Source organism: Diceros bicornis, chromosome 8, assembly GCF_020826845.1.
Source record: "Diceros bicornis minor isolate mBicDic1 chromosome 8, mDicBic1.mat.cur, whole genome shotgun sequence".
Lineage (NCBI taxonomy): Eukaryota > Metazoa > Chordata > Mammalia > Perissodactyla > Rhinocerotidae > Diceros > Diceros bicornis.
The window spans coordinates 32,050,973-32,070,629 of record NC_080747.1 but is presented as its reverse complement, the minus strand read 5'-3'; the positions used below and the strand labels follow the sequence as shown (position 1 = coordinate 32,070,629).

Below are 19,657 nucleotides of genomic sequence, written 5' to 3'. Positions count from 1 at the left end.
CTTTCTCTCACCCAGACAAGTGAACAGGAGGGGAAGAAAGGCTGGGTGAATGAGAAGGAGGTGATGGCCCGGAGGTCGAGCAGCGGCTTGGTGGAAGTGAGGGCAGAAGAGAGGTAGAAACATAGGGAGTGTTGATAAAGAATTTCAGAGTTGGAGATCTTGAGCAGAGTGGCTCTAGGTGATGAGTGTGAGCAGGAGTCAATCTTTAATAAGTGTGAGGGTGTCAGTAGATTTTTGGCTGGGCTGAGCTAAAATGTGTAATTGGACATCAGGACAGTAGGAATGATATTAAAAATATTTAATAACTAATACGACGACAGAGGCACCTGCCTATTAGGATGGGCACTGATCATTAACTACTGGCGTGTCCCTACTGGTGTGTCCCCATGCATATACTGGCTGAATATCAGGCCTGATGGACAGTTTATAGCATGAGTAGTTCACTTCTTAAAGACAGCATAAAATATCTCACTGTGAGAATAGGCTTTGGAGACAGGTGGACTTAGGTTAGAATCCTAGTACTACCACTTACTAGTTATGCGACTTTGGGCAAGTTACTTACTGGATCTGTCTTTTTTCTCCTCTGTAAGACGAGAATAATTACCTTTACCGTACAGGGTGGAGGTAAGAATTGAAATAAAGAGATTACAAAGAAGTTTAACACAGTGTCTAGTGCATAGTAGTTCTCAATGAAGAATAGTAAGTAGTATTGTGCTGGTTGTATTATTTACCAAGGCTCTTAGGTTCTTTAGCAGGCAAGACTGTGTTAGTCATTTCAGTAGGCAGAACAAATGGTTGCCTCTAGGTTTGAGTGAAGGTGCCATTAACTCTTTTGGGTAAGTACTTGTTGCAGATATTTCTGAGAGCAGTTTCATTTCAAGTCTTGGCATTGATGCCTTAGTGTGTAAGGCCCTTAATACATTGGTTAATAACATCATCATTATTGTATATTTGTAGAATAACCATTTTCAGAGCATTTTCAAGAGCTTTTTACTAAATTCTCAAAGTATGTAAACAGGGTATTACCTGTTACTTTCATTTTATAGATGAAAAAAACCCCTGAGCCTCCGAGAGGTTAAGTGTTTTGTCCAAAGTTATACAGCTAATAAAATGTAGGAATTAAGATCCAGGGTCTTTCTAGTTTTGAAAATTATATTAATTGAAATAATGTGTGTTATCTGTAATTAGTGCATAGTTTTGAGTTTCTTGATTCATTTTTCCATATGATTACATATTAAGAAAGAGAGATAGAAGCCAGATAGAAAAGGTCTAGAAAGAGACCAATAGTGGGGAGTGACATTAAGTTCTTATGAAAATCTACCCAAATGACAGGCTTGCCTTAAAGATCCAAGCATATGAAGTAATGAGAATGTCACACAATTTAGGACATTAAATATTAAATATACATTAAATATCCTGTATGTCATATCTACATATATATAATATAAATAATATAATATTTTGTACATAAGAGCTGGAGCTTTTCATTAGAGGAGATGGCATAATGGCATTTATGATAGTGGAGAAGCCATTGGTTTTAGAAAGAACTTGTACGTATTTGACAATGGAAAATAATAAGGAAAATCTCTTGGTGTCTTGTTATTCCAGGCCCATTTTCCTTGGTAATCCTTTGAATCAACATGGGGAATATCTATTAAGAATATGCTTGTTTATCATCTAAATATTTAATTTCTTTTCTTGGAATAGGTCATAAATACAAACCTACATCTGTTCTCTTAAGAGGAAGTGACTCTGAGAAACTTCGAACACTGAATGTGCGGGTTATTTCAGGTGAGTTCTGTGACACAAACAGAACACCACTTAGGAAATTTCAAAGCTACCTCGTTTCACTGTAGAGTAAACTCAAGATCGAGAGATCTGAGCTCATTTAAATTAGCCTTGTCTCTGGAAGAAAGGAGCTGTGGGCAAATGAAATCCAGTTTAATATGTCTTATTATCAGGGGACAGTCACTATCAAAACTACCTCCTTAAATAATGGAAAATTTGCTTAATTGGCAGGAAGAAATTCATGCGAGTAGGCAGAGGAGAGAAGGCAGTAAGGAATAAGTCTCAGATTTATTTTTAAATGAGACAAGTTACCATTATTCCTCGGAATTGCAAGAATTAATTGTAGAGTGGGCATGGCTTTTGCTGAAGCCTTCACTTAGCAGAGTGTGTCGTTGTGCAAAGAGAACTTCTAATAGCCCCAATTAAAAAGTCCCCTGTCTCCTCCCGAGAAATAGAAATGGAATAAGGGAATCCTAATTAGAGCAGCTAAGGGGCCTGTTACCCCAGATGCTGTGGTTCGATTTCCTTCTTCTAATTGTAAAGCCTCCTTCTGAATTCAAGCTGTCAAATCATATTAAAAAGAAAGAGAGGAAGAATGTGACATGGGCAAAGGCCTCTTCATCAGGGAGAAATAATACCTTTGACTCGTTGAAAACCACAGAATTATGATTGATATTCCTACAGCTCTTTGTGCACAGCCAGTGCGCAGGTACCTTCATACTCTGTGAGATGTTAGATAAGGAAGCTTCAAGTCTGGCGGCTAAACAGTTTTCAAAAATGAAAGGAAACCAGAGAACCCCCGAGCCCCACACTGCAGCTGCATCTGTAGCCACATGGAGATTTGCACAGCATTTCATTGAGGACTATGATCCCAAGGCTTTTCTTTCTTTTTTTTTTTTTTAAATTTTATTTATTTATTTTTTCCCCAAAGCCCCAGTAGACAGTTGTATGTCATAGTTGCACATCCTTCTGGTTGCTGTATGTGGGACGCAGCCTCAACATGGCCGGAGAAGCGGTGCGTCGGTGCGCGCCCGGGATCGAACCAAGGCTTTTCTTAGCTATTTAAATGAGCAGGTACTCAGAGCTCTACCTTGAGGAAAAATTGGATTGGATGCACCTAAAGAGCTCAATTAAAAAAAAAATTTAGGGGCCGGCCTTGTGGCCTAGAGGTTAAGTTCGTTGCGCTCTGCTTTGGCAGCCGGGGTTCTGTTCCCAGGTGAGGACATGCATCACTTGTCAACCATGCTGTGGCGGCATCCCACATACAAAACAGAAGATTGGCACAGATGTTAGCTCAGGGTGAAACTTCCTCAGGAAAAAAAAATTTAGACTTTCCACTCTCAGCATTAGCAGTAAAATTATTAACCTACGGGTAACAATAAGTATTCACTAAATAATCATTTGACACCAGCTAAATGTGGGAAAAGTTGATGGAAATTTTGTGCAGTCAGTGACAATTTTGTTTGGTTAATGAAATAAAAATAGCAGGGTTGTTTCAAATGGCAAATTATTTTTTAAAGGGAGAAAATGGCCTTTCCCCTGGTCTCCCCTCTTATCCAGTACACCTGCATGACATCCATCCACCAGGAATGTTTTAACCTAGTTCTGCTGAACTTTTATGTTGCCTCAGGAATCCTGGTCCTTTCTCTTTTCAAGTCAAAATTTTGAGCATTGCAGCCTGTCTGAGAAAAAGTCAATAATTCCCCTGTCAACCCATATAATCGGGGAAATCACAAATTGAAAGTATTAGCTAACCGCAAGACTAACCTCACAAGTTGTATTTATGAGCCTGTGATTTTCACTCACCAGAGAAATCTTCTTGGCCAGCCCTTTCATTTAATAGCTCTCACTAAAAATCCTCTTGCTTTGTTACCAGCTATATAATATTAATGTTTAGAGCGGGCCAAGGGGTGATGCCCTTTTTTAAAACCAAGAGTCCTTTTGAGGCTTAGCATCTTAAAGGGGGAAAGAAGCAGATTCTTTCCTGTTATTTACATTCCTTTAATCTAAATGCAATTTCCCCCTCCCACTATAACTTGCTCTTTCTGAGAGAGAAATGGAAAGGAAATAATGTTTCCCTCGAGCGCCGTTTTTAAGGCCTATCTTTGTAATGATGGATTACAGGCGGCAGTGAGAATGTACAGGAAAAATGTGCCAGCATGGTTCTCTGGAGAAGCAGTAACATGAGTAAAAAAAATGTAGTTCAAAGAGAGCAGTGACTATAGTTACATTCAGCAGAGTGACTTGCTGTCGACTCTGGCTGTACATTCCAGAATGTTTCTCCAGTTGTTCAGGTATTACAAAGTAACTGTGTTACACACGAACACGTAGGGGTATAGATAAGGTTCACAGCCTCAACCAGTCAAGAGAGAAATAAAGAGAGATTACCAAGACCCTGGCACTGCTCAGTGCTTGGTATGTACTGAGGGCACAGTAAACACTGATAGAATAAATTAGTCTCATCACTGTAGAAAGAGATGTCATACAGAATCAAGTCCCAAGCTTTTATATGTCTCTAATATTTTCTTCTTTGCTTTGAGAAGCCTGATGGTTTATGCTGCCTATCTTGGCATTAATCTACTTTACATTTTATTCATTTGACTATTATCTTCACACAGGTGGTGACTCTGTCGTATTCATCTTTGGATCCTTGTCCCTAGCATTGTATATGGCATGTAGTTCATGCACAATAAAAGCTTATTAAGTCGCACAAACCCTAAGGGGAAATGAGTGTAGATCAAAAAGAGCAGATGAGCAAGAAATGAATGTTAGGGGTTGGGAAAGGTGAAAACAAATGAAGAGACAAAGAGTGAGCAGAGGAAACATAATTCCACTCCATCAAAGAACATATAACACACTTTGTAGAATTGCTAAGAATATCAGAGAATAATGAATGACATTGACCATCTTGAAGAAGAGATTTTGAGAACTATGCAAAAGTAACTTTGAAAGGTATCCCCAGAAACAGTTCTTAATGAGTTGACCACATTGGGAGACCAAGGGCAGGGGCAGGAGCAGTGGACTAGGACCCAAATTATTGGATGCAAACAATAGAAACCAACTTGGCCGACTTGGCAGAAAGGAAATTTATTGGAAAACCAGTAGATAACTCATAGACGCAGCAAGAAGATTAGGGAATCTGAGCTTGGAAAACAAACAGGAGTTAAGGGAGGGCAGGCAGCCAAAAATACAGCTAAAATCACACCACAGGAATGATTTGGTGAAAATGCCTCTGCTGGTGTCACCACCACTGGATACTCCCTCTGAGCTGCCAGAGCCACCCTTAGACCACCTTGCAGCTTTGCATCACTGCCCAGGATTGCAAGTCCCAAGGAGGAGTATCTGATTGTCTGAGTGTAAGCCACAGATTGGTACTCGGGTGCCAGGAAGCAGAGAGAGGGAATATCTGCCCCTCTGGCTTCCTGCATACTTGAGATTTCCCCTGAGATGTCCACATGCTGGTCAGCCAATAAATACATATCTATGACTCGAGGTTTCCAGGATTAGAGCTTCTGCTTATTCTTGCCGCACAGGTCGATTAAGGGGGTCATTTCATCTCTCCTCTCTATGTCCATCAAAAATGGTGAAATCTTTAAAACTTGAAATTCTGCACCTTCGGATATTCAACCACAATCTATTGAACACTGACTATGGGCCAGGCATTATGTTAAGCATTGACGATTTACAGTGGCACAAACCAGCTCAGTCCCTGCCTTCACAGAGCTGACGTCACAGTTAAGGAGATTCTACCCCTGGTTGCCCTAGAAGAAGGGAAATTAATTCAACTATAAAAGCTCGTTAAGTACCTCCCATATGCACAGTACTTTCACACATATCATTTTCTTTCATAAGAACCTCACTTTTTTGTGATGAGAAAACTGAAGCTAAGAGAGTTTGAGTAAGTGACTCACAGCCAGCTCCTAGCAGAGTCAGGGTTCAAACTGAGTTCTGTCCAACAGATGCACTTTCTGGCAAATCACTTAATGGCAATGGTGAACTGGGGAGCTCATCCCTGCTGGTTCAAACCACAGAGCAAAACTCTTCTTGCTCTTTTACATTTAACACTGAAACTGAGATGGGACATGTTCTCTCTGAGGTCGTAGGAGCTTGTGTGAGACAATGTGAGTCATCCGCAAAGGAGCATTTCATCATTGGTTGAAATGACTTTTGCAGTTAATGTGGGTGGGTTCTTAGGGACCATGAATCAAAGAGAAAGAAATTTTATTGTGAAAGAGAATTACTAAATGCCAAAAGTGGGTGACCCAGTAATTTGTATTACCCCAAAATAAAACTGATGGTAATGTAAAATTATAATTTGCAACATGTTTATGGCCAGTGTAATAAAGACTAAGCAGGTTTCAACTTTCTGCAGAGGAGAAGATAAATTACTGGTGACAGATGTCCAGCAACCAAGCAAGATAACGTGAAAATTTAATTTTTACTTGCTTCACTGTAATATTTATGGCTCTTAAAATACAGATTTGGGTTCATAAAACAGTAAAGGTTATAGCCATCTGCTTGGTTACAGACGAGATCAAAATGCAGAGGGTGACTCTATATGCAGGAAGAAATTCATAAGTGTGAAGAATCTATAGGCAGAATAGGATAATTTATTCTATTTATTCATTGAATGCCTGTATGTGACAGCCGTTTATGCTAGGTCTGGAAGATAAAACGTATGCAGATAAACGTCTTCTCTATCTTTACACAGACTCTCCATGCTTGAACCATCTTGCCTCCCTTGCCACCCTCTGCAAATCTCCCCTCCTCCCACCCTGCCTTTGTCTAGTTAACTCCAACCCTGCCTTCTGATCTTGGCTTAACTAACACTGCCTTAGAGAATTCATATTGGACCTCCTAAACTAGGTCAATTCCCCTTATGACACACTCTTATAACACCACAAATCTCTCTTTGTGGCAATTACCACTGTTGCTATTTTGTATTTTTGTGTTATTATTTCATTGATGTCTCTCCCAGGAGCCAGTTAGCTCTGTGAGGTCAGGGACACTATCTGATAATACTCGTCACTGTATCCCCAGCTCACAGCATGGTGCATATAAGGGCACAGAGTAGGTGCCCAATAAATGTTTGTCAAATAAATACAACTCGACATTGATTATGTTGAAAGAACGGCTGCTGCCGTCTTACAAAGACCTTTCAAATACTTTTTCCCCCTAAATTATAACTTTTGATAATGCCTATCCAAAATGACGAAAAGAGAATGGCTAAACACTTCATCAGTGGCCTTCCTTGGAGCAGTAAGTATATCTGCAGTGTGAATGAACTGGGAACTGAGTCAATGACTCAGAGTTTTGGTGACTGTCTGTTCAAGGAGATTTTCTTTAGTTGTTAATTCTAGAAAACTTTGCAGTCATTTATTTTTCCATCCTCATTTGATTTTCACATTGGCCAGATTTGGAGCAGATAAGCAGTTTTAGGATCACTGTTAATAATAACAGATGGAGCTTTGAACATAGTAGGGAGTTGGCACCTTGAATAACAGAAATCTATTTTAAGCTGCCATAATTGGTTCTATTAGCCCTGAAAGGCTACTAGCTATCTTGGGCTTGTACAAAAGTGCCAATGTTTTTATGTGATGAAAAGGTCAGAATGATGCATAGCAATATTGAAGTTCTGCATTCCTGTGGCAATATGAAAAAATAATTAAGACTGGAAGGGGTTTTGAAGCCAAATTAGATAACTGGTTAAGAATCACCAAACCATCTGAAAATTTCCACATCTGTCTTGACCAAAGTAATCTATGAAGATTAACTTGAGTTCCTTCATTTTTGGAGAAGCTCTTATGAGGAAAACAAGTATTTTGCGGGTAATAGTGTAGACTTTTATTATTGTTGTCTCCATGAAGAGTTGTGGCTGAATCTCCCAAAGTACGAACGAGAGGAAGGAAGCACTGAGGTCATCGCTTCCAAGGTTGACTGTCCATAGCCTTCCCCCGCTGAGCGCATATCTGGGTTCTACTAAATTCTGAGCAGACCCCTCGAGTGGGCTTAAAAACATGCTACTAAAAATATTGTGTTTTGCACTTTATAGTGCTTTCTGTTTTTCAAAGTACATCAAAATACATCTTTATTACCTCATTTACCCTTACCTTTATTTTCCTCCTTTTAGCCTCAAGGCAGTCACACTAGCTTTGCCAAAACTGCAAGGTAATCATCTCAGTTGTTCAGGTGTCAGTACCCACTGCCAAACCTTTGAACAGAACAAGGTGGGGGGAGGTCAAGGCCCTGCTAGGACAGGCTGCCTTTGCCCGCAAGGCCACACAGGTGCCTCACGTAGGTGAATTTGCCTGGCCCAATGTCTTCCTTCAGGCCTGCGGAGTCAGCCTCCTGCAATGACAACACATGGAGAAGGATCCATTGTGTAATCTAGCTCACACTAAAAGGCTTGTAAAACCAGAAGGCCAATGTATTAATTCACAAAGTGTAATGCAATTGAGAGAAATACGGACCAAAACACTTCTGACAGCAAACACGTATGTCCTCTCTTCTTAGAACCCTGTGGGAAGTCAAATCACAGCCAAGGGTTGTTTGGTAGGTCTTGTTGGTGGATTCCTCTGCCAACATAGTTTGAGAGGCCACCTTCTCCATTTTAGGGGTAGGCTGACTGGCTCATTTAACTCAGGACTGTTAACATTTAATGGGCTTTGGCCTGGGAATCATTTCTGAAGATGACTTTGTGTGTTTGTGCTCTGATTACGGGTAGATTTTACAGATTAACTCTCAGAAGGCAATCTTATCTTCCTTATCCCCAAATTCCTGGGTGGCACCCCAGAGTTGCCTACTTGTACTGCTTGAATCCGTGCCTTTTTATTAAGAAAAACGAGGCATAAAGTAGTTAAATTACAGTCTTTCAGTCATTCAACAAATATTTATTTAGTCCCTATTATCTGTCATGCTCCAGGGTGTGTTCTGGGGGATTTAATAGTGCATAAAATACGTCTTTGTACACAAACAGGCAGACAAATAAGCAATTCCAACAAAACCAGATATACCACTATTGGGGAAGTAGAGGTCACAGAGGGTCATATGCAGTATGGACACATAACCCTGTTTACTCCTCTTGTTTTGTTTTTAGCTGTTTTGGCTTTCCAATTTAGTAACTAAGTAAAAGTTAGCTGAACAAAGTAGTTTTGGAGATAAGAATATCAAAAATTGATGGGGCAAATTCTCTTAGCAGACAAGAAAGCCTGGGTAGGATGAGGAAGTTTTAGATGTGTCTTCACTGTGGGAGATGTACCTTGTCTTTGACAGGAAAATCACCAGGAACAAAGTAAAGAAATCACCTTGCAAGTTTCTGCTACTCGGTGGGAATAAAAAATTACTTTGGAAGGATGAATTGAGGTTAGATGCCAGATGTCATAGATATAAAGCACTTTCGAAAAGTGACAGAAATCTAAAAAAAAAGAAGAAAAAGAATTATCAGATGGTAACCTGGACACTGTCATGGACAGCGTGATGGGGGCTTTATTTGAGAACATAAGGCATGGAGTTTTATTTTTAATCAAAATTTCTACTGCTGGAAATCCATTTTGTTGGCTACATTCAGCCAGGTCAAAACTCAGATTGGGATTCTGTTTAATTTTTTAGGCTCTTCTGAGGTTCCTGAAAAAAGTCAAAGAAATGTTTGATTCAGAGATTTGACAGATTCATGAAAAGACTTCTGGGAAGTTTTAAAATATTTCTGACTGCTTCTGCTGCTTTAACTAGTGTTGGTGAATTAATATTATTTGGAAGAAACTCTATTTCCCAGTGTAGAGCTAGAAAAAAATACCATCCATTTTAGCTATTCTGAAGAAGGTATTAAAATGACATATATCCTACCTTTTTGCCTTTTTATCAATTTTCCAGAGGTTTTTCTATTAGCATATAAGTTACATGACTTCGGATACCAGGAGAAACAGAAGATAATGCACCACTAGAGATTTACTTTGAACTGGCCGTCATTTTGACAGATAATAGCTCTCCATAGTAAGTTATGGTTATACCACACTATAAAACATCAGCAAACTGAATGAATAAGCAAATGATTAACAGTTTGGCTTTCCAACCAAAAGAGCTCTGTTAATTTTCTTCCATAATTATTTACTTTCATGAATAGGCTCTTTTGATATTTTAACCTTTAAAAAGAACTCTCTCCAAATCTAAAACTCTAGACATTATAAGATGCTTTGTCCAAGATTGTCTAAGCAATTGCTTGCACGGTAAGTTCATTCTGAAGCTTTAATGTGCATCATAATCAACTTGGATGTCTGTAAATATTCAGGCTCCCTGGCTTCTATGAAAGGAGACTGTAATTCAGTCGATCTGGGACAGGGTCCTAGAACCTGCATTTTAAATTACCACCTCTGGTGATTTTCAGGTCAAGGCTCTGTTGATCAATTTATTAGTTTTCTGTTGTTGTGTGACAAATTACCATAAACTTAGTGGCTTAAAACAACACACCTTTATTATCTCACAGTTTCTGTGGGTCAGAAATCTGGGCACAGCTTTGCTGGATCTCAGGGTCTCACAAGGCTGAAATCAAGATATGCGCTGGCCTGTGTTCTCATCTGGAGGCTCTACTTCCAAGCTCATTCAGGATGTTGGCAGAATTCATTTCCTTGAGGCTGCATACTGAGGGTCCTGGCTTCTTACTGGCTGTCTGCCAGAAGCTGCCCTCAGGTCCTAGAGGCCTTCTGCAGACCTCTGCTACACGACCCTTTCCATAGACAGTTCACAACATGACAGTTGGCTTCTTTAAGCCCAGCAAGAGACCCTCTCTCACCTCAAGGTAGGCCCAGTCTCCCTTTTAAGGGCTTTCACCTCATTAAGTCAGGCCTACCCAGAAGAGTCTCCCTTTTGAATAACTCAAAATCAACTGATTTAATTATACCTGCAAAAGCTCTTCCTCTTTGTGTAATCTAATCACAGGAATGAAATCCTTTTCAAAGTCCTGCCCACACTCAAGGGAAGAGGATTACAGGAAATGCACACCAGGGGGTGGGAATCTTGGTGGCCATCTTAGAATTCTGCCTACCACAACCACCCTTTGAGAAACACAGGTTTAAAAAGACAAAAATCACCGATCCCTAGGAACTTTCAGTGTGAGACCGGTAGGGCTGGTAGAGCTAGCCCCATAGATGTGGTTGGTACTTACTGATATTAAAATAAAATAAAGGATGCTAAGGGACTCCAATGTAATGCCCCTGAGAGGAAGAGAGCAAGGCCATGGGAGCTCTGTGCCCAGGTAAAGACTAGTCTCATTTTCCCACCTTTGTCCTAATCAGTCAGGAAAGCTTTGTCCTTTACCATTCAGAAGGCTAAATGCTCTGTAAGAAGAAATTCTAACTTTGGTGGTTATTTTAGCATTTCCATACGAGTTGAGGGGGGGGACCCTCAATGTCTGCTGGAAGTGGCCTCAAAAAGCCATCTATTTCTGCCTCTTAAAGAGTAGATGCTATTTTAATTTTGAAAATCTTTGGTTAAGATGGATGATTTTCTGGAAAATTTTACAAAACCTGACACCAGAAGAAATAGAAAGTTTGAACAAAACAATTATCATAGAGAAATAGAAAATTTGTCAGTTATCCCTCAAAAGTAACAGGAAGACCAGGTCACAGGGGAATTTTACCAATCTCTAAAAGATAGATGTTTCCAACGGTATTATACTATTGTAGATCATAGGGAAAAAAGGAAGTTTCCTCATTCTATTTATGAAATAAACATTAATATTCAAACCTAAGGGAGATTGTGTCTAAAATGAAACCACTGGGCAATTGTCCTTATGTATATGTATGTAAAAATTCTAAACAAATGTTAACAAAGAATCTAGCAACACAGTTAAAAAATATGTATGTATAATAGACACACCCATCCCTCCTATGATCAAATGGGGCATATGCTAGGAATAAAAACAGTTCAGCATTAGGGGATCTATTAATGTCACTCATTATGTTAGTAGATCTAAGAGAAAGATTGTTTGATCATCTCTGTAGGTGCTAAAAACGCATTTGACAAAACACAATACCCATTCTTCATAAAAACTCCTAATAAAAATAAGATAAATAGGTACTTCATTAATATGATAAAATACATCTGTCTCAAACAAAAACCCAGAATCATGCTTAATAGAGAAACACTAAAAGTGTGCTTAGCAAAAACCAGACATTTTCAAGGATGTTCACTCTTGCCACTTTATCTACCATTGTCCTGGAAGTACTAGTCAACACTATTAGGTAAGACACAGAAGTACAAGGTTTACAAACTGGAAAGAATAGGTAAAATGATCACTTATTTTGCAGATGATATGATATGTACTTGGAAAATCTAAAATAATTCCTGTAAAACACATCTTAAAAAAATTCAATGAATGGCAGGGTACAGAATTAATATAAAAAATCAACAACCTTCATATATTTAAACAACAACCAGTTAGAAGATACAGTGCATTTAAAACAACTGTAAAAAGATAAAATAACTAGGAATAAACTTAATAAGAAATGTACAAGATCTTTCTGAAGAAAACTTCAGAAAAATGCTCCTGAGAGACATAAAAATGACTTGAACAAAAGGAATGGTATATCATGTTCTTGAATAGGAAGATGAATATATAAAGATGACAATTCTTCCTAAATCAATATATAAACAAGTTCACTTTAATATCTCCATGAAAAATAAACTGTCAATAATAGCCAAGAAAAAATTGACATAGACTAGTAAAGAGGGAAAAAGTATCCATTCTATCATGGTAGTGGTATATAACTGGATAAAAATATCTAATGAAAAGTTAGAAAGTTCAGGACTTCAGTAAATGATGAAAATGGCACATCCAATTAGTAGGAAAAAGAAAGATTACTGAGTGAATGATGTTGGAACAACTGAATAACCATCTAGGAAAAAAATTTACTTAATCTGGTGCTCACACACTAATACTAGGGTAAATTTCAGATGGATCAATGATTTCAATCGAAACGTGAAACCATAAAAGGAATACAAGAAACAATGATAGAATTCATTTATAACCGCAGAGTAGACCTTTCTAATCATGACACAAAACTCGGCTACAAGACTGATGAATTTGACCATGTGAAAAAGAATGTACACAGCAAAAACCATTAGGGAAAAGTTATTTGCAGTTCATCACAGATAAGCAACCTTTCCTAGTATATATGGAACTTATAATAATTGATGAAGAAAAGACCATAACCCAGTAGGCAAATGGGTAAAGGATAAGAATTGACTGTTTACAGAAAAGGAAATACAAATGGCTCTTAAACATATGAAAGGTTGTTCAGTTTCAGAATAATATTGGCCTTCTGGTATAGGAGACACAGCAGTGAACCAAACAAAACAAAGACCTCTGCTCTCATGGAGCTTACATTCAGGTGGAAATGCAAATTAAAGCTTCACTGAAATGCTATTTTCATCTATCAGATTGGCAAAAATCTAGAAGTTTGACATCATACTCTACGGCAAGGGGCAATAGGCAGTCTCATACTTTACTAAGCTAAATTGAGAGGCTAAATCAGTACAACTTCTACGATTAGGTAATATGGCGATAACTATCAAAGTTACAAATGTGCAAGCCCTTTGAGCCAGCAATTCTATTTGTAGGAATTTATCCTATAGATTTACTTATATAGGAGAGAAATGACATATGTACAGTGTTTATTGCTAGTGTGTTTGCAATATCAAAAGATTAGACACAAAGGAAATAGGAGGCTGTTTCAAGACATGATGATACATCCATACTATGGAATACCAGGAAGTTGTAAAAGGGAATGAGGAAGTGCTTATGTGGAAGATCTCCAAGATAAATCGTTAAGTAGATATATAGTATGCAGTTGTATGCAATTGTATAGTATGCAAAATAGCATGCAATTGTGTAAAGAAGGACAAAAATAACATATACATATATGTGTATAAATTTATCTATCAATTCACAAAAACGAATTGGTTTTTGTGAACCAATTAGTTCACAAAACTAATGAACTGATTGGTTGCCTGTGGCAGAGGAAGGGGAGAAGGGAAGGAACTATGTGATGCAGTGGGAAGTGATTGTCTGGGAGGTGGGTAAGAGGGAGATATTTTGCTGAATATCCCTTCATAGTTTTTAAATTTTTAACCATGTGACTGTATTCCTTATTCAGAAAATTTAACCCAAAAAATAAGCTTTTCTTGTTAAACTTTCTTTTTCTAATTAAAAGAATAAAATTCCGAGAGAAGGTTTGGCGATATTTCCGTTTTGGTAACCTATACCAGTGTTTAATCATCTGCACGGACAAGAAGCATCATATTCTTGATTACACTTAAATCCTCCTTTTCTCTTCTTCAGAAGCAACTACCTAAACTTCTCGTTAAATTATAGGTCACTCCCTTTCCATCCGTGTTCACGGCTTTGTATAAAAAGTAGAGACATCTGTGAAGCAAAAACCACGCATATTATGTAAAACTCAAATTTCAGTATAAAACTAGAGAAGTGAGACCCCAGACCCTAGGGGAATGAAAGAGATACCATTATGCCATGGATATGAAGTGTCATCTCCTATCGTGAAGTCAGCTGAAGATCATATTAGAAGAATTTTATAAAGTCACATAGTCATAGAAAAGGAAGACAGATTAGAATTTATCTAATTTGTACCTTTGCTTTTTGGTAAAATTGTCCCTGAAATCTAGGATGTCGTTGACATTCTTCTTAGGGACATACTTCAACAATATGCAATAGAAGGAAATGTTTGCAGCTTTCAAACTAAAATTCTTTTCTTGTTACTTGACATTGTATTTAAAAAAATTTTTCTTTACTTTGCTTCTTAACTATGCTTCAGGTCTTGTGACCAGGAAGTGAGGGGAGAGGAAGAATGAAAGGAAAGAGAGTTGAGAGAAATGGGTTAAAGGCGTCAGATTTTTAGACAGGAAATTTAGTGAGTGGTGGAAACTGCCCAAATCCTTTCTAGATATAGGGCATGGTTCTCTTACTACATTAGAAAATATTGTGTTTCTTTTGCATTGCTGTTGACTAAATGACTAAAACAGCTCTCCTTCTTAAACAGCGGAGACCACGCAGAGGCTACCCTTAACTCAGGTCAAGGAAGTGCTTCCTCCAATACCAGAACTAGAAGTCACTTCCACGGTGCATCAGCAAGATCAACATACACGGTGAGTGATGATTTGGCTTTATTGACAATTTGATTCTATTCATTATAAGCACAAATATATCCAAGGAGGTTTAGTTTACCCCAAACTGCATTTCTATCTGGGTAGAGGAGATAGAAAGTGATGAACTTGCAAAAGCAGTTCATATAAATTAGATGACATGAAATAAAATCACTATTCCCTCCAAGGTCTAGAAAGGACCAGTAAACTAATCTCTTAGTCTATTAAACTCCATGTGCCCCTGAGATGTCAGCTCATCCCTTGGCACTGTTTCCTGGGGTTGAGTCATAATTCCAGCCGGCCAAATGTTGTTTCAGTAGGAACAGGAAAAAGGAGAGAATATAAATTTGTAAAGCAGAACTACTTACTGACATAAAAAAAAACTTGTCTAAATTTAACATCTGATAATTCAGATTAATGAGTGTTGATTTCCATGTATTTGAATCCAAAACATTAGTCAGAAATGTCTTAGAAATTTTTTTATTCATTCAACAAATATTTTTAAATAACTATTATGTTAAAAGCACTATGATAGCCGTTGTAGGAGATATAAAAATTATAACAGGGAGGAGGGACTCGCACATTTATTAGTAACTTTTTATTGGGCTTGGTGGTGATAGGCTAGATCATTTACTCTTCATTATACTTGGGTAGTTATCAGTCAAGTTCCTAGCAGGAAACTGATGGTATACTCAAATTGAATAATTTGAGGATAATTTCATAAAGGGCCTATTCAGCCAGGATGTGGGAAACCTAAAAAGGAGAGTGCAGCAACGTAGGACTAGTGACAGTTGGGCACCGCTACTGTTGCTAAGACTCAAGGGGCAAGGAACCCAGAGAGACAGAGCCCGAGGCATACACATATACACACGGACAGAATATGTGGGAACAGATGCCTGGCAGGAGCTGTGACCTTTGTTCAAGGGACAGACACCACAGCCTGTGGTTGCCCTGAAGGAGAGTATAAATATCCCAACTTGGCTGTTCTCCCTTACCCTGATGTGCTAGTACTTCCCATTGACCAAACCAACCAGAGCCAGAGGACACTGGGGCCAGATGGAGGCAGTATAGATTGGCCTCCCAGAGCACCAACCAAGGTGGAAAAAAGTGGAGAGCAGAACTGAAGGGATCCAGCATAGGAAGCTCAATATGTCAAACTGGAAACGAAGTGTCAAGGACACATTTGTGTTCAGAACTAGAGAGAGGCAGGACTTAGTGCTTCGGTTTTAGTGTAATCAGGGTCTGCTGTCAGCTCAGAAATTCCTAGGTAGAATATAATGTCCTCATATACTTGTTTTAATGAAATATTACTGGATATTAAGCTTGATACTTCTCTTTCTGGTCCTCATTCTGGGATGGTCAACCTTGCACATGGAGAGCTCTCATTTATTTATTCACCAAATGCTGTTTGAGCACCTACAGTGTGCCAAGAATTCTGCCACTTATTGGCAAAAGTAGCATGCAGTCAGTGGAGGAATCAGATTAGGGAACGTCTAATTCCAAGAGAGTGTCACGAAACATGATAGAGATAGTCACAGGGGACCGGGGAGCATAATGGAGAGACTCCTCACTCACAGGACATGTCGCCTAGCATTTAATAGATGGCCAATACGTACTTGTTGAGTAAATAAATAAGTCCCAACTCCTGTGTCTCTCTGCTAGAACCATGGAATGTTATAACCCAAAGAAACTCGGGTGAATGCTTCCACTTTCATTTTATAGAAGTGGAAAATAAACCAAACATACTTGCAGTAGCAGAGCCTGGAGGAGACCCTGCGGTTCTTAGGCTGAGAAGTTTTTTACTACCAACCATACTCTCTTCTTAGGGACATAATGGTGGCTCCATTGCACAGCATAGGGTCAGAAAGAGCCCTTCATCAGTGACTTTAGGGAGTTTTTTGGTGTTTTTACAAGACACAGTTTTAATAAGTGGTTTTTAAATTGCTTTCCCACTAATTCTATTCAGGTAATACTTGACAACATTTTTGTGTGAATAATGTTTGCCTTTTTTTTTTAATCCTCAGAATATCCTTTTGAATTGCTCTGGACAATTTGGACTGACCCTTTTGAAGAATACTCATAATTTCATTTTGAGAGTGAGTAAACTGGTAAATATCTGGGTCCAGCTGAGGATGCACAACAGGAAACAGCAGGAATGCTGACTGGTTGACGAAAACTGGCTCAAGAGCACTCAACTGACCCAGGAGATCAAAGGAAGGAGAGTTTTTTCAGGAAGCCATTATGAGTCACAGAAAACAAGCTGATGAAACCCATGGAAACAGCAAGAGAACAGTTATTCTCCTTGTTTAGCCATCATTATGCAGGCATACCTCGTTTTATTGCCCTTCACTTGTAGGGCTTATAAGTGCCCCAAGATTTTGATTTTGAGGAACCAAAAAGAGGGTCAAAGATGAATATCCTTTCTCTCATTGGCGCACATTACAGATTTTGATTTGATGGGTTTTCCTATGGATTGTTTCTGTTTGGCAAATTACTTAAGAGAGCTTGGATTGTTTGTTTATACATTTGTTTAGATTTATAAATATTGTCTCCTTTTGGCACTGGGGATGTTTAAAAAAATGCAAAGATACCAAAATAAAACGAATTTAACTGAAATACTGGAATTTTTAAATCTAATAGCAAAATGTGTCCTCTGATTCTTTTGGCTTTCATATTTTTACAGCTATCATTGATGTCAAGAATAATTAGAGTTATTAATTACAATAAAAGTACATATATACAAAAGGGCAGCTCTTAATATTGAATAATATAAAAATACCTTCTCAGAGTTAAGGAGGAACTTAATCTCCTGGTCTCATTATATATTTAAAATTGTTTACCTGAGTAGATTTCCAGTGTTTAACTGCAGAGGCAGATTTTATATTAAGCAAACAAATAGGAATGAATGTTTCAGCACACAGAGACTTTTCTGGTACCCCACTTTTTTGGCTAGATCACAAACTGAGATTCTAATTGTAAGATTTAGAGATTGAAGATTTGGCAATTCTACTAGTCTCTGAAGGAATTCTACTAGTCTCACCTTTTCTTGTCTGTGTATCCCTGATTAATAGGTGAGTCAGGCTCAGGTCTGGGATTATTCAACAGGAATTTAAGGGTGTCACACTCCATGAGGTATGGATATTATACAGTTTCTGCGAAGACAAATGACTGTTTCCTTGCAATCACCTATTATGTTCAGACAAATGACTTGGAAATCAATGGAAACTTGGCTTACAAAAGGCATAAATTAAGCTTCAAGTTCTGTTAAATTGTGGCAGCTTTCTGGAAGCTAATTTCACTTGTTTATTAAAATGGTAGACTTGAACAGATACCGTGAATCATTCCAAGATGTGGATGGCCTGCTGTCTGCCCACAAAGAGTGTACAATCTGGTAGAGGAGACAGGACATGCCTGCCACAGGTTATTATACTAGACACAGCAGGGTAACATAAGTGTCATTTACAGGCTCCATGTTTCCTGCTGAGAATTCATAGGCCAATAGAATCATTTCTAGTTGGAGGTAATCAGGGCAGGCTTCTCCAGAAGGCCGCTTTTGAGCAAAGTCTAGAAGATGGCTTTTCCTGATCTCTCAGAATAGGTCAAATCTCCCAGGAAAACGCTTTCTGAGCTGTCAGAGCCCTTTTCCTGTCTGCTATTTACAATTATTTTCATGGTTATTAATTAGTGTCTGTCTCCTTCTCTAGTCTGATTCTGTTCACCATAGCATCCCTAGCAGCTAGTAATGCTCAGCTCACAGTAGCTTCTTAATAAATGTTTTTTGGATGAAGAACTATTTATTGAGCCCCCCGTGCCCCCCCATCCCCCCATACATCAGGCATGTGCGTGTACACCCTTATTTCTGTCACAACCGCTCCTTGACACAGGTGTCATTATCCCTGAGGAAGTGGAGGCCAGAGAAGCTCACCAGTTTGACTACCATCTCAGGACTAATATGTGGATTCAATCCTAGGTCTGTGGGGCTGCAAAGCCTGTGCTGCTGCCAGTGCTCACACTGCGGAGTTGAGACGGGGCAAAGGGAGCAGGGTACATGGAGGGGGTGCCAGCTGAGAGCACCAGCAACCCTCTCTTCTGGGAGTGTAAGGAGGCTGGGTTAACCGTGCCCTTGGAGGAGACATCTGACTGGAATTGCTGCCTGGTCGCTGGTCCTGCATGTCTCCCTTAACCTGGCAGTTCTGCTCCCCTCCCCATCCAACTGGCTCCAATAAAAACAAATTTGTGGTCCTTGGGGCCTGATGTGACTCATGGCTTCTAATGTACACCACTGACCCCGGCTTTTAGCTTACCCTGCCTTTCAACTGATTACAAACCTGATCTTGACTGATCCTGTTCCCCCTCCCCACAGCTTATAGCTTAGTCCTGCGTCTGTGGTTCTATCCCCAGCCGCGACTCCTCCTTACCCCCTTGACCTCTGTGTCCTACTGAGTAGCCATGACCCTAGCCCTCCATGCAAAGGAATTCAGGTGTAGATTGGAAACGGCAGAGAGGAGACATGGCACCATGCCAGAAGGCTGCCAGAATTGTTCAGTCAAGCGGACACAGTGGAATTAGAATGGTAGAAAGAGGGATGATAGAGGAGAGGATATGAAGGGAGAATTGGTGGCACTTGGCAACTGATTTGATGCAGGGCTGGGAGTGAGGTGGGGGCAGAGAAAGGGAGAGAGAAGAGAACCAGATGGCAACCCTCCAGACTTCTGTG

At 39.2% G+C, this 19,657-nt stretch overlaps 1 protein-coding gene across 1 annotated transcript in view; it reads left to right on the top strand.

Moving 5' to 3' along the window:
* Positions 1-17,550, top strand: part of TMEM156 (transmembrane protein 156) — a 37,924-nt gene extending 20,374 nt beyond the window's left edge. Inside the window, exons 5-7 of the mRNA XM_058546892.1 lie at positions 1,708-1,791; positions 14,838-14,943; positions 16,965-17,550. Coding sequence (XP_058402875.1) covers positions 1,708-1,791; positions 14,838-14,943; positions 16,965-16,977 — 203 coding nt within the window. The 3' untranslated portion in view covers positions 16,978-17,550. The remainder of the gene's footprint in view (positions 1-1,707; positions 1,792-14,837; positions 14,944-16,964) is intronic.
* Positions 17,551-19,657: the final 2,107 nt, after the last annotated feature.